The sequence below is a fragment of the Lepeophtheirus salmonis genome, chromosome 1, assembly GCF_016086655.4.
Source record: "Lepeophtheirus salmonis chromosome 1, UVic_Lsal_1.4, whole genome shotgun sequence".
Classification (NCBI taxonomy): Eukaryota; Metazoa; Arthropoda; class Copepoda; order Siphonostomatoida; family Caligidae; genus Lepeophtheirus; species Lepeophtheirus salmonis.
The window spans coordinates 1689230-1705605 of NC_052131.2; the positions used below are offsets into that span (position 1 = coordinate 1689230).

General features: G+C 30.9%; 1 protein-coding gene across 4 annotated transcripts in view; it reads right to left on the reverse strand.

The window, feature by feature from the left end:
- LOC121113783 (uncharacterized) overlaps positions 1 to 16376 on the reverse strand; it is a 116847-nt gene that overhangs the window by 20157 nt on the left and 80314 nt on the right. For all 4 annotated transcript variants that reach the window (XM_071887017.1, XM_040707648.2, XM_071887014.1 and 1 more), the window contains exon 2: positions 13927 to 14138. In XM_071887017.1, the coding sequence (XP_071743118.1) occupies positions 13927 to 14043 (117 nt within the window). In that variant the 5' untranslated portion in view covers positions 14044 to 14138. The remainder of the gene's footprint in view (positions 1 to 13926; positions 14139 to 16376) is intronic.

The following is a 16376-nucleotide window of genomic DNA, read 5'->3' on the forward strand; positions in this document are numbered from 1 at the left end:
TTTTACAAAATAACGTTTATATTTGATTCAAATCCAAACATATACTGTAAATATATCTATACATAAAAGAGAAAAAACAAACAAGCACAGTCCTACATATTCGAAGCACAGACTTGCAATATTTCATTAATTAGGTTTTCATTCATTGTTATTTCTTAGATCAGCATTTGAAATATATCAGGGATCACTATATACAATGAACCATGTATACCCGCTTGATGGTATATGCACAATCCTCCAATGTTTCATTCATAAGACTACATTATTATTTCTTATATCAAAATATATATGATATACATCCGAGTGTACTATGTATAATGCACTCAGTATACACAATGAATTATACATGCATGCTAAGCAGCTGTGAGCTTAAATTGATTACATTATTATTTCTTAAATAGATACTTTCATTTAATTAAAAGATTCGTACATACTGGAGGAAGTGAAGCCCCTAAATTAAAGAATTTTTGCTTTTTACCAGAATTTTTTTTTTTGTCAACCCGGCAAATTATGCACCAGAGCAAACAATTTTAAACTTTAATTTTTTTTTCCCCAAAAAATTAATTTTTTGGGAATAGCTATGGATTTTTTATATCAAATATTTTCAAAAAAATTAAATTGTTTTGAGTAGCTGTAAATATTTGAATTTTTTTTATAGAAAATTTCAAAAATAATTAAAAAATTTCAATTATTTTTTCTGTACATATCTATGGATTTTTAAAATTTCCATTTCAAAAAATCTAATTTTGCAAATCTCCTAAAAAAAACTAATTATTGTTAACTTTTAACAAAAAATTTAATATTTTAATTCCTTTTCAAAAAAAAAATGTATATTCTCTTAATAACTATGATTTTTAGAATTTTTTTCAAAAAAAAATAATTTTTCAATCTTTTTTTTTTAATAATAACTTCTTGTAAAATTATGTTGACTTATTAAATATTTTCCAAATAATTTAATTTTTGGATTTTTTCCAAAAAATTCCATAAACCAAAGCCACACTCCCAAATAAAAATATTTCTCTAATCCTGTTATTCATTATTTTTACTCGCTAGATGGCTTATAAGTTTACTCAAGGTTTCTTTTTAAAGTCCTTATTACTGTTTTACATAGAGACATACTTTGCTTTATTTGCTAATAACATACATTTGAAATTATTTTATGCGAGACGCTTTTTACCCTAATCACTAAAAAAAATCCAATATTATTTTAATCTACATATGTATGTACAACATTGAAATGTATTCACTGTCTTGTAACAACACGTAAATTATGATGCTTCAAAAAATATTTTAGAATATTTAACGCAGTTTGTTTTATTAATTCTAAAACATATATACATTATATATATTTATGACAGATCATCGTACACAATTCGAAATTTCCATCCCTGTTACACCACCATTCATATTATATACATTCAGTCACCTACAATATGTATGTATATTATATATTATTCCACAGCAGACACTCATGTCATGTACTGTATCATTTGATTTACGAAATTCATTTCACAATTATTTATTAGATCCTATTACAAATGTTTGAAATACGACTCCAGTCACTTGTTCTTACTTTTCATTTATATTTTGTAAGAAATATAATTATTTTATATGAGCGAGTACATATATATTAAAATAAAGAATGATTGAACAAATACGATTCATTGTTTCATGCCTACATAACTAAGCATGTACCTTGGAGCGCATTGTTGTGGGTTGAGGTTCTTTAAGCTTTAATGAGTTAGAAAAAGAAGATTAACTGACCATGTGGGAATCAAAAACAGTTAAAATGTAATTAAGAAATCTAAATTATAATTTATTTATAACTTTAGAAAGAACCGTGAATCCAAATTATCATGATCTAAAATATGTTCTTTTTTTTTCTTTTATTATTGTGGGACCGTATCAAGACCAAAAATTACAACGGGACTATTTCAAACCCAACTTAGACTGAATTAGTTACATTTATAAAGGTCTCAGAATTTCCATACCAAAACCCTACACTAGGCTTTACATATTATTTTCAAATTGAGCTCTTCTCTGATTAGCTGATCTGCAAAGCTCTACAACATGTAGGTGAAACGTGCCTGTTAGCCCGAGTATATTCTTTGTTTGATCTTTTTTCACGGGAAAAATGTCATTTTTTTGCATAACACAATCATCACTCAAGACGTATGCAATTTTTCATTCCTTTCACTGAATACATCTTATTAATTCAGATAAAAGGGTGAATTCATAAAGATTGAATAGTTACCACGAGCTTAATATTCCAATATATTTGGAAAAATATTTATCACATGGACTTCATTCTGACACATGGTTTGTAGCTTTGTGTAGGAATATTGGTATGATATATAAATATATATCTATATATATATATATACTATTATTATTAATTTATTTTATTTTTTGGAGGGCGAGGCTTGCTTTTTGGATTTCAAAAATCCACACCGGGTTACAAAAATATAATTTGTTCGAAATTTTTTAATTTAAGTTTAATTATAAATATCAAATTTTTTGAAAAAAAAGTCAAACAACTATTCATAGAAAATTAATTTTTTGGTAAAAAATTTGAATATATTTTTTTTTTTTTTTGAAATTTGGAAATGGGGGGCACCCCTTGCGGACAACCGTACATACATTTTCAAAATATCAAATGAATGCAGAGAAAACAAAGAGTCAACTCAAAGTGCCTTTTATATCCCGACATGGTCAATTACTTAAATACTTACATATGTACAAATATTTGCCTTAAAATATACTTCGATAAATAAAATAATAAAAAAAAAATAATGTGTCTATGCGGTTATTGCACAAGGAAGGATTGTTATTATGAAGGTAATAAATTAGCATTGGAAGACACAGGTAAGATATTACGAATTTGTATGTATGAAATGAGAGATGTGAATTTTTACTTTTTATGTTTTTTTGCAAAAAAAAACTAAATCTTGGAGCTAGGTGACATGAGTATTATTGATGTCAGCCATCTTGGGGGCCCTCCTAACCAATCAAATTTGATAAGAATAAAAACTAGTGTTTCATTAATAAGATTTAAAAAATGATGTTGAACTATTGCCTAGTATTTATTTGAATGTTAAAATACGACCATCAAATAAAAGCTTTACTGTTTATCAAAAATATATATCTATGAGCATGATCATACGTAGTTACTGAACCCTCAGATGTTCTTTCCTCCAGAACCAAATAATAATAAGAACGGTAAGAGAAAATTTAAAAAAAAAAACTGGTTTTTTTTTTTTGGAAAACAATTTTAAAAATCTATAGCTATTCACAAAAAAAAAAAAAAATTTTTTTTTTGTAAAATTTCAGAAATCCACAGCCGTTTACAAAAATAAAAACATTTTAGAAAAAAAATTGAAATATTAAAGTTTTGTAAAATTTGTAAATATAATATTTTTGGAGCATAATTTTCTTTCACGAATAACACTTTTTTTTTTTTTAATAAGATAAGAAATCTTTCAAAAAAATTAACCCCTATTTCCGTGTTTGGACTTTTTGATATTGACCAAGAAAAATTAGCTATAGCCCTCCCCTGTGGACGCCTTAGGTAGAGTAAGCAGATACACGTACATAATCACCTGATATTACTATCTGTAAATCCAATCAGATTTAACTTAATCTTATAATAAATGCAACATAATATGAATATGTATGTACAACACAGAGGGGAAAGAACAAAGGAGCAATATATGAAGAAGTAATATGAGAAAAAATGGCAAAAAAGATTTGTATTCCATCCCAGGAGGACAAATTTAATTTATAAATACATTAGGGATTAAATAAAGGAGCGTTTCTTTGCACTACTTATGTAGGTGACTCTAAGGAATGACATGATACTGTCAAATGTTGCACCTATATGTATAAGGAAGAATTCAATTATAGATAAACGCACAACGTTATCCAATTAGGTCTAAATACCATAAGCAACGGTTAATTAACACTTGGCACCAATTATAGACATTTTAACATAAAGCCTTTGATCTTAAAAATTTGGAAAATGAATCAACTTTAGGATTTAATCCATGATCGTCTATTAAAACAAAGCTTCAAATCTACAGCATTCAGTAGGACGTTACCTATATTGTATCACGCAGCCTTTCTTCTAATAAGAAACATAAAAATCCCCGAAATCATTTGATAGTTGGTCAATAATGTCAACTGTTATTAGTATCCTAAGTACTCCCAGACTATCACTGTCATATAATTTATCCACAATTTAAAAAAAAAAATGAAATATACATAGCTTTGTGTTACCATAACGCTTTTCCTACAAATGTTTGACTTCCACCGCGCTTTTTAATAGCGACGTCAAAGAGTATAACTGTTACCAAGAGTAGCTATATATCCCCTTCCTTGACTGTTACTGCATGACTACCTCTGTTATACTCTATGACATCATATCTGTCTGTCTTGCTGAGGAGTCGATATGGGACATCATATTGAAAATTCTAGCAAGCCCGATTACATGATAGCATAACTTTGATATATTTCATAAAATTAAAATCCTACATAGTATTTTATTCGATACTCTATTATAATAATGTCTTATTAAAGGCGTAGCTATACATTAGTATTTGTGTATGAGAGCCAAAATTTAATAATAGAAGTAATTGAATGACCAATATACATATTTTGTGTTGTACATGTTGCGATGTCTGTACAATTTAAGACTTCTATAAGAAAGTTGTACAAGTTGCAATTTATTCGCCTTAAAATGCAGTATTTAATTATAACAGTGTTCATTCTAATTACCAACTATTCATTTTGATTTATTAAAACTACATGGATACTATGGATTTATAAGTAATACAACTCTGAGCATTTGAAATTTATTATGTACCACAGAATATTTACATTTTAGTCATTCTTATTAAATGATATATAAATATATTGATCATCCATGGAACATTCAATTATTGTATTATCCTTATCTCAAGTACTGTAAATCCTTTCTTTAAAATTATTACTCCAACTTTTTGGCTGCTACTTATAAAATAGCAGAAAGATAGACATGTCACATCAAAATACTTGTATATTTTTTTTGTTAGTGAGTGAGGTAATGCCATGTTGAATGAACCTGATAAAAGGGCTATGCTCAAGAGATGACGTCATATTTTTTATATAACACAATTGTAGTTATTTCAATTTGAAAGTAATTGATTACATGGATATATCGTAATGTTTAAATCCAAACTCTTCAAGAGCGAGTTAAGATGATTCTGACTCCCATATTTTACTTTCTTGAACAAATTTTATTATCTTCAATTTTTAATAATAAATTATCCTGATTATTTCCTTCAAGGCGCCACAAATTGCATTTAAAAGGCTGCAAAAAGTTCCTGATCGCAAGTTATAAAATAATATGATATTTGAAAGGTCATGTCGGAGTCAAATAAAATATAAATCAAATGAAGGTTATAATGTATCTATCACAAAATCTGCTATATTGATTATGAGGTGTTGTATAAATACATGATGCTACAAAAATTAATTTGGATTTTCTCATTTCAAGATTACCTTAGTGTTGACCCATCACATATCTTCCACAACTCTTAAAAATATACATCACGTACAAGACACGTTTCTACCTTCTTTCATCGTCGGTTTGTACTTTTTTTTCTAACTTTATAAATTTTAATATCAGTTCCATACAATTATGTCCTCAAAAAGGTCACAAACAATAGCAACATCATGCTTAAATAGGTGGAAACGAGCCTTAGCATGAGTAATGAAACTCCAAAAAAACTCTAGTTATTCATACATATACACAGTATCGGAGTAGCAGGGATTCGTATGACCTTCCTGATAGAAATATTCTATGGGGCGTCAAATGGTATTAAAAAAAAAACTAAGCACAAGAAAGATTCAAAATTTATTGTCTAATAAAATTCAAGAATTAAAGTAATAACAAATAATAAAAATTTAAAATTAGTTTCGTCAAAATATATTCTGAAATGGGTGTCATAATATAGAAAGGCCCTCATCCAAAGATCTTAAATCTATTTTCTAAAAAAGATACAAGATCCGAAATTCATTTTGATATTTTTTTCCTTATAATATACTTTTGTAAATATGGAGCGTAGGATTGCTAAAATTTAGCCTTGACCTCCAGATTGAAAGTACCCCCCCCTCTGCCACACCATACATAGGTAAGTATACCCAAGCCCAAAGATAACTCAAGCTGCGTTTGCCAAATGGATTAATGACATATTGTACATGTATACAGAGTGGTCCATTAAAATCTGAACACTTTGAATTTTAAACTTCAACAAGATATATTTTATTGATTAACAATAAAATTAATACTATAAATAGATGTGTGCAATCATTAATATAGGAACCCTTAGGGGCAATCATGGCTTCCAGGAGGCGGTGGAAGGTATGGCAGCCGCTGTGGATGTTGTCCTCTGCCATGGCATCCGAGTACTTAGTTCTCATTGAGGCTTTGGATGATGGACACTGCAGGCCTCCCTCAACATTCACATGAAAAGTCTAACCGGGGGAGGGGCATCAGGGCTCAAAAAAGAGTTCACAAGGACTCAGAAGACTCATTTGAAAGAGTCTTGCAAAGGAAAAGATGGCTTTTTACCCTCACAAGACTCTTTCCATCCATTTTTTTAAAAGCTCTCTGGATAGTCTGGTGTGAAATCCCGAGATCTCTTGCATGGGCCCTCATAGACTTGAGGGGATTAGCCTCGTCTGTTTTCTTCAATACCTAAAGGGTTCAAGTTTGGTCTTTTTGAAAGAACCAGTCTTCATTTTCAACCTTCAGGACTTGCAGATGGGGTACACGGTGGTCCTGGAGACACCCAAATGCTTGGAGTACGGGAATAGAAATTCGCCGATCATATCCAAGTGTAATTTTCTCGACTTATATGTACGCCAGAGAACTCAGATTTGTTTTGTTTAGTAACTATTTTTTTTATAATTTAATATATCGAAATATGAGTTAATTTAAATTACTCAACTTTCATGAATTATTGAATTAGTAAGCTTTCAGATTTCAATGGACAAACATTTAAGTGGTAATTTTTATAATTTTTACCTGCCCCCTCTCTTATACCACAAGACCACTTGGATTAAAGTGCTTTATTTTTTTGAGGTTCATAATGATTAATTAAAGTAGCTACTGACCTCATCACTAACATGATTTATATAATTTTAAAGCATTGTTCTTTAAAATGGCCTTAATAAAACACACTACTATAATGACTTTAATGTGATAAAAAAATGCACCAATGTGTGTACTCATTTTGTTTCACATTAAATATATATACATATACATGTTGGTGTTTCACATTTCCCGGAAAATATTTTTTTTTTTTCAAATTACGAAATCAAATAAATCTTAAAATATATATATGTTAAATTTTCTAGCAAAAAGCAAAGATTCATTCTTCTTTTTATAGAGAGGGGCTACAGCCAAGCCCTGCGGACGCCCTACGCTTATAGTCAACGTACTCTCAGATAAAAAAAATTAATATATATAATACTTTGCATAGAAGAAACATGAAGTAAAAAATAGTCGCCTTTTTCTTTACTTATTTAACTTTAACTTCATAGGAATTCATGAGTCTGGTGGAAAAAATAGGAACTAAGAATCCCGAAGAGGATTTTTCCTTTTTGAATGGGTACAAGTTTGATTCTCAATTTTTCTTTCAATCATTTGAATTCTGAAATATCTAGAATTATAGTTATTTAGGATTCCTAATCGTTAAGAGTCATTTTTTACCCTTAAAGCAATCTCCAAATCTAAAAGTAGAATTAATAAAACTTATGTATAAGTGTTTTTTATGACCAAAAGGTGTTGTTATTGATTCTGTGCCTCTTGTTCTTAACTCGATATATTTCCATTTTTAGGCTGAAAAATGATGAAACACGACGCTCTTCTTTAGACCCTTATAACTTATTCATAGTACATAGTGATGCGAAATATCATAGCTTATTTAATAGAAAAATATTCAATACAAACTCTTAAAAAAAAGGATCTATAAAAAAATATGCATCTCCAAGGATTTTTGTTCCATTTTGTATTTTTTAAGTGATATCATTCTGAAATAAGAAAATTATCTACTTATCGTGAAGGGGTGCTTTATTTTTTCGATCCTGGTATCTCATTCCCAAGGAAAGGAGTCACCTCTACGCCATTATGAGGTCTGATAGTTTCGTGCAGGGCGGATTAGTTATATTAGGACCCACGGGTCCCACTTTGTTGGACACCCACTTATAAAAAATTGATATGAGTGATGTTATTTTTGATTTAATATATATTGAACGTTTAACGCAATTGAGTATTTATAATTTAATGAAGCTTTTATTAGAAAATATTTAAATAAATTGACTTCCTGGGAAAATGAGATCCCGCAAGAAAACCCCAAATGTATATATTATTTGCACATGCCTCACTCCTTCGAGGCGACATGTTAATAACCAATAATGGGGAATAAATAATTTTATATTATATAAAAAGTTTCCGTGGGATTTTAAAAAGAAGATTAAACAAACTAAAAACAAATCATAATAAAAACTTTTGCAGCAATTAATCATCGATAAACAAAGGCAAAAAAAAAAAATCCTATTAGTTAGATTGAACATGTACAGTTTTTTGAAGTGAATGCATTTCGTCAGTGTTTCCTTTTCCGCTCTTTTTACCTTCTTAATTTGCTATAACCCGAATAATTATACGTACATAATGTAACTCTGGGTTTTTTAGTAGGTATACAACATATATTCATTACTAATCTTTTTTAAAGATATTTTCTCCGGTCGACTCTTGTGAAAATAAAAATATCAGGAATGATGTCAAGGGAGAAAGTGAACATAATATTGAAATGGAGAATAATAAAAACATTATTAATACATAATGGTAGTATATAGTTATAGAAGACATCCAAAAACCACATGTGAATGACTCATTCGAAAAATATTTATTTATCTTCGTTGTATTTTATGTTTCCATTTGGATAGTTCCTAGAAGACAATATCATACCACTATATATTAGTGTTGGGTTTCTATCTGGAAGCCTTATACCGGTATGAGACTCAAAATAATTATGTCCCACTACAATCCTTGTGCAACACCGATTTTTTTACTGTTCCGTTCTGAAATATTTTTTACTTGATCACAAACGGCCTTGCATCACTAAAATATAAATTTACATTGAATATTATTGTGAGCTGTTGATTTTTATGCTTCTTTTCCACTATCCAATGTTTTAAATGTTGATTGGTTAAACTAGAATCAGCTCTTCATAAACTGGGAACAATTGGCTAACTATCAACTGATTTTGTACTTTTTATGTTTTTTAATGAAAATGATTACGTGATAAAATAAAGGTAACAACAAGCAAAAAAGGACATAAATATTTGCTTCTTGAAATAAAGTAGCACGTACAAAATTATGTCATTTTTCCCACATAAATTTATTTTTTAAGAAAATAACGTGGGACCGAATCATGACCGAATTTTACTACGAAACCGGTTTAGACCGAAGTTGGATCAAATCAGTCCAAAATAGACTTTTTTGTCTGTGTGTAGACCCTATTTTAGAACAAGGTCCGGACCGAACTTGGATCATAGGCGTCTACAGGAGGTGGGCTGTAGCCCCCCCCCCCACGAACTTATGTTTTTTACGAAATAAATTAAACATTTGAAATTTAATTTAATATTTTTTAATTTAAAAAAAAATTATTTCATCTTTGAAAATTTCTAAAAAAATAAACTTTTTGGAGAATAGCAATAGATTTTTTTTTCCAAAAAATTTAGATATTTGGGCATGCCAATGGATTTCTAAAAAAATTATTTAAATTAAAATATTTGAAATTTTTTCTAAATAATTTAATTTTTCGATTCTTTTTCTAATTTTTTTTTCTTTATCTTTTTAATAATAAAATCAAAGACCAAAAAAAAAAAAAAAAGTATATATATATAATTCTACGGACGCTCCTGTGGATCAAGTTAGTTCGGTATTACAAAAATTATACTGGTACCAAACTGGTATAGGATTTCCAGGCTAAACCCCAAAACTGCAGTCTACAAAAAATGACGTTTTACAAAAGAATAAATTTGCAAAGCAAGGACAAACTAATTTGAATTCAACCAATCAATGTTAAGAGCACACATTAGGGGGAAATAGACAGCTGACAAGAAAATGCTGTTTACATTTTTGTGTTAGTGAGGTACACAAATAACAGTTTAGTAAAACCATTTCAGACTGAACTGAAAGAATCATTCGGTTTTGGACCAAGTCACATCACCACAGTATTTAATTATATTTTTAATATTGAATAAATTAAAAACTTCTTGCAAATATTTATGAAGAGGGCCCTTTTAAGGAATGAGGGTGATTCATGTGTCATCGGCAGGAAGAATATTTCAAGAAGGTATTCATAGAAATGTGACTTATTCTATACTTTGTTTCTTGCCATAATAATAAATAGATTAATCAATCTTTCTTTCTTAAGCACACACGAACACAAACAAAGAAAGAACAAAACATAAATGCTATCTATCTATTCAACTTGACGAAACTTGTAATCAGATAAAAATACAATAAATATAATCATAACCCTTTATCTACATATGTATATCATAAATATAAATTGATTTTGCCCTCCTCAATAGTTGTTTTTTTGGAAGCTTCATGGGCACTTTAATGTTCGCTTCAAAGAAGGCATAAAACTTGTTTGTATAGGCTCTTATCATAATTTATTTATATCCATCCAAATTTCTATGCAATTATGAGCAGGACCGAAGAAAAATCCTAGTTGTATTCTGGAGTTGCTAAAAATATGACCTCGAAACTGTTTGTATTTGCAACCTGAACAGTGTATTATTTTTATTTTCCACAGCTGTCATCATTAATCTTTCATTCATTTTTCTAAGTATAAGGTGGATGTGCTCATACTCTCAGGCTCATCTGGTAGAGAATAACACTGAGAGTTTATTGGGGGGGTTATAACTTGTTGGGCTCGGAGTAGAACTGAGGATTTACTTTAAGAGTCATTCCTGTCCATATATATTTAGTAGATAATGAGTGGGATTTATATTTTTTCTTCCTTCCCGTATCATAGCTGCTCGCAGCTAATCTAATGAAATGTTTTAAAAGCTAAGCTGCTCTTCTGGACGGATACAACGTTAATTTTTGGGTTTTGTTTTAACATAATGACAGGTCATAATTTTTTCAACTCTATTCCATGTTTCTACATGAACGAACCAACTTGCAGCGTAAAATAATGCCCTTTTTTATTATAAATAACTTATTGGCACATCTAAGTATATAATACTTTGGGGAAAAAGTAATTTCGTATTTTTCGCTTTATTTCAATGCTTTATAAAAAGCGTTACAATCATCTGATTTAAGCCAAATATGCACCGTTCCGTTTGATAACTTATTTCCAACAGGAATCCAACTTCTCGTAGAACCCCTTAACAACCAACTTTTACAGGTCTTTACTGAGGTCAAATCTATAACCCCAAGCGCGTTGGTCATAGAGAGGAACAGGTAATAGTTACTTGGTTCCAGGTCTGGACTGTAGAGTGGATGCATAAGAAATTCCGATCTGATCTGGAGCTTCTGGTGTGTCATCAAAGATATGTGCAGCCTGGCGGCGTCTTTTTTGAAACACACTTCCTCTCCCATTCGCAAACGTGGACCCCTGCCGTTTGATTGCCATCTTCAAACGGTCGATTTGTACACAGTAGAGGGGAAAATTGAGCATCTTGTAGAAGATTATTCTTCGCCCATGACACCAAACACACCTATATGTCAGTCAATCCTAGCTTGGCCAAGGTCTGGGCCGCTTTGTTGGCTTTCGACTACAATTTATGTTTCTTGACATTGAATTAAGTGATCCATTATTCATCACCGGTTACAATCCGCTAGAGAAACAAGGCATTTTCCCCTTTCAGATGGTAAAAATGTAAAATATGGTGAATTTCTTCCTTTGAGACCTCCATACGCAACGCACAGTAATTAACGGCTGAACCGGCCAAGCACAATACTCTCCAAAAAGGGTTTGTAGTATAGACTCACACATTTACAACACCTTATCGTATGATCCGATGTAACCAATAATGAACAAGATATACTTAGCTAAAAAAAGGGCCCAAAAAATGAATACAAAATTACTTTTTCCCTCAACCTAATGTATGCACAATAAATAATGTCCGTCAACACAAAATCAAGTTAGCTTGATTTTTCTAAAAAGTTGGTATTCTCAATGAAATGATCCTACATTTTTATTTATAATTTATTTTGATGAATCCTTGAGAAGCCCCACAAATTGCACTTCTTTTTAAGGTCATAAAAATTCCCTTAACAGTTATAGAAAAAGAATATGACAGAATATATTTGAAAGGTCATATAGGAGCTAAACAAAGTCTTTTGTATAGTAAATGAAGGCTCTAAAATATAACTAACATCGATTGAAGTCTCAATTAAACCCAGGAATTAGAATATGAATCCATATGTGACTGCAATAAGTAAACTAAATGTGTTAATATTTAAGTTGTAGAACAGTAGATTCGTAATTTCTCACTTTTTTGATTTCTTTTAATATTACTTTTGTATAGACACCGCACAAATGTACATATTTTTGATGTCCTTACATGTAAGAAACAAACATACAAAATTCTTTACAAAATTCCACCTCAAATATTTCCTTTCTGTTTTGCACATTCTTCCATTAACCTTTTCTAGACTCAACCGATTGTGGTTATCATTTATCATGAAAATATCCCAATATTTACAAATTGAAAAATTGATTAATCCTCACATTTAAAGGCAAATTGCACAACTTGGCAATGCATTAAAATACTAAGTAAGAGATTCAAAATATAGTATAAACTTTTATTTATTATTATCCTAGGGCTTTTTATGAAATTCTATCCTGTTCTGTTTTTTCATCAAGTAATTTTTTATACTTTTGTTCTTCCCGGGATGTGTGTCCCGTCAGCACAAAAGAAAGCCAGAATAATTTTTTCCCTAAATTGAGTATGGATTAAATTTCGTGGGGGTTTCGTCCAAATTGCTATAACTCATATATTTAATTTATAAAATTAAGCTTGGAAACTCCATTATTTCATTATGAATAATGGAGTTTTCCTATTTTTATAATAAAATTGATATGAGAAAGTCTGAATTTCTTTGTTTTTGACTATTAATATTAAATGAAGGCTATATTTGTCTCTAAAAGGCTCCTCTGACCAAGGGCAGTATATTTTCTGGGTACCATAAAACAATCTAAAAGTAATCCTTCAGCAAGAAGGATCAGTCATAACTTCAATATCACTGATAACCATTTACTTTTACACCTAAATCAAAATTTGTTATTTCGTCATATACAGGGTACAGACTTCTAATGTTCGCCTGACGGAAACGCTCATAACTCAAATACAACATTCGATATCAGCCTTGCCAATATACTAATAGAAAGATCTGGAAATCATCTGCTCGTTAGTATCATACAATTAACATGGAAGGAACATACGAGAATCTGTGTCACATTGAATTCAATGAACAGGAAAAGAAGTGTACAGGCATCATGGCATTGGTGCACAACAGTGGTAAAGCAAGAAATCGTGAGATTGCCGATATTCTCAGAGTCAATATAAAAACTATACAGATCTTGAAAAGAGGCTAGAGGAGAAGAAGGATCCCAGAGCCATCATTCAGAGGCCCCAAGGCCTTGGAGGACAGGAGAAAGTCCTTTTTTTGTCAAGCTGGAGCAGATGATCAAAGAGGATCCTGGCATGTCAATGAGGGTGAATACTTTGTCAATATATAGGTTTCAACCAGAACCTGTGGTTTGCAAAATAACAAAAAAATCGAACATAGATCCTAGGCAAAAATAATAATAACATACCTAGATAAATAGCATGACTATATCATAAAATATTTCTTACCCCACATGAAAAGGCATAGACAAGATCCTCATTTCGAAAATCCTCAAAATCAATTTCCGCTAAGTTGGTATCAGTGATGATGGGATCATGCCGTGGTTCGAGCCAAGCGTACTCCATTTTGCCTCCCCCGCAGGATGAGCTATTCAGAGAATTTGCCGCTTCGGTGAATGATTTTGTCAATTCCCGATGAGGGCGTTCATCGGGGGATAAATCTGTAATAAAAAGAGTAAATTAATGTTAATGACCTCACGTTAAAATAATTTGTAAATAATTATACTATCTGCTGCAAAGGGAAATGAATATCGTTGATCGTAAGTCACCCACATCATTTCAATATGTGACGAATCAACTCTGTATTTCTAATATTATGTGTAACACAATCTTCAGAAAAATTATAAATGTGTCAACTGTTCTTATTTCAATAAGAGCAAAAAGATAAAACATCTAAAACTTTGTGACTCATTTGTTATTTATTTATTTGAAAAAAAACAACAACCCTTAATTGCTTTCTCTATACATTTATTATACCAAATTACCCCCTCATTTCTGATATAGAGTTCGTGACAAAACCCTGTATATATTTTCTAGTGTTGTGTCGACTCAAACAATTATTTTTCAACTCGACTTGCGATTACATTTTCAAAGTCAGAAAAGCCCAGAGTCAACTTCATATTGTATTATTAAGTAGCCTTAGTGATTTATATCACTAAACCTCTTTAAATATTTCGAGTTTTGTTACGGTGCTGTCGTTCCTAAGTGATTTTCTAATCAATATACCGGGTACACCGTTATTATTTACTCATCTCCAGTATGCAAATTTTATGAGGTTAAGAGTCATTTTTTTACAATTTTCCTATGAGAAATAGTGTATAACACATGATTATTAGCTGTCAATTGCTAAGAAAAACATTGTCATAGTCGCCACTATGAGCACACAGTACGAGAAGAGGATTAAGATGGCAGCGAGCATGCATGGAAGATATTGTAAATCATCTTCTTCGAGGCCCCAGTATGCTTTCTGATGGCCTTCAGGGGCTATCCCACACGGATGAGCGCTGCTATCGCAATACTCTTCTTGTACTGTGTGCTCATGATGGCAGTCAGGATAATGTCTTTCTTAAGCAATCAACAGCTAATTATGTGATGCACATCATTGTTCATAGGAAAATTATAAAAATATGAATTTTAACCTCACAAAATTTGCATACTAGAGATGAGTAAATAAAAAGGGTTGGCCCGCTATATAAAGGAACCTTATTTGTGAACTTTACCTCAATTGGCGTCAATGACGGCATCCAAGAGGGGCCGGATATCCACGTACGCATGTGAGATGTAGCTGAAGCTCATCATATTCCAATCCTTATTCACGGAAGATATAAGGTCAGCAATGATCATGTGACGAACTCGGCAGGCGTTGGAATAAACTTGCCACCAGATACTTTAGTCTACCAGATTCAGCCTTTGAGGTGGGCAAGATTTCATACTTTCATACATCTAGGTCAGCAGATTTTTTTTTTAAATTCCAAAAACCAACCTGCGGACGCCCCTTGACATCTTTGGGGGTTAGCTAAGCAGCTAATATCTTACCCATTACACCAAATAATTTATTTCATTTTTATAGAAAATGAAACCATTCAACTTCAATAATATCGACTATATACATATAATATACATAACTGAACAAATTCTTAATAATGAAACATACACTATGTATAATAAACACTATTACACAATATGTATCCAAGTCAATTTCTGGAAATGAGCGAGAGCAAATCAATTTCTTATCAAACTAACATGGTTTTAAACAATGTAATGCAGTAATAGCCACCTACACAACACTTTTTTTAAATCAAATTGCATCAAAATTCTTCAATATCTAAGCTAAAAATTGGTTATGGAAGCAAATAACCATTTTGATGCAAATAAAGAGAAGAAAAAGTGTTTCAAAAAATTCCTCACATTATATTTTCCCCCAAAAAAAATTTGATTTTGATTGTTAGTTAGCTCCATTTTATCTGCAGTCTTAATGTGTATTTCCAATGATGAAAATCGGGCATATTTAAAAAAAGGAAACCGAAAATCAATATGGTAACCCTGACAATTCGAAGAATGCTTTGGATGAGAGAAAGAATAATGCTCCTGATGTTCCATTAGATCAGCTACAATCAGTTGTGATAAGAGATGTAGGGAAAAAGGGTATTATAATCAAGGACATTTGCTAGAATTACTCCGAGTTCGATCCCCAATTCTACACTGAGTCCAACAAGGACTTACAATTATAACTCCGCAACATGTCCTCATGATAATGCTCCGGCTTTTATTACACACACAAATTTTCAATCAAGTTATGAATATAATTGAATCTATTTAGGAAAGGATATTCACTACTCAGGAATTAAATAATAATGAATGAGGAAAAACAAATTCATTCTTCAGACTACCAATTAAAA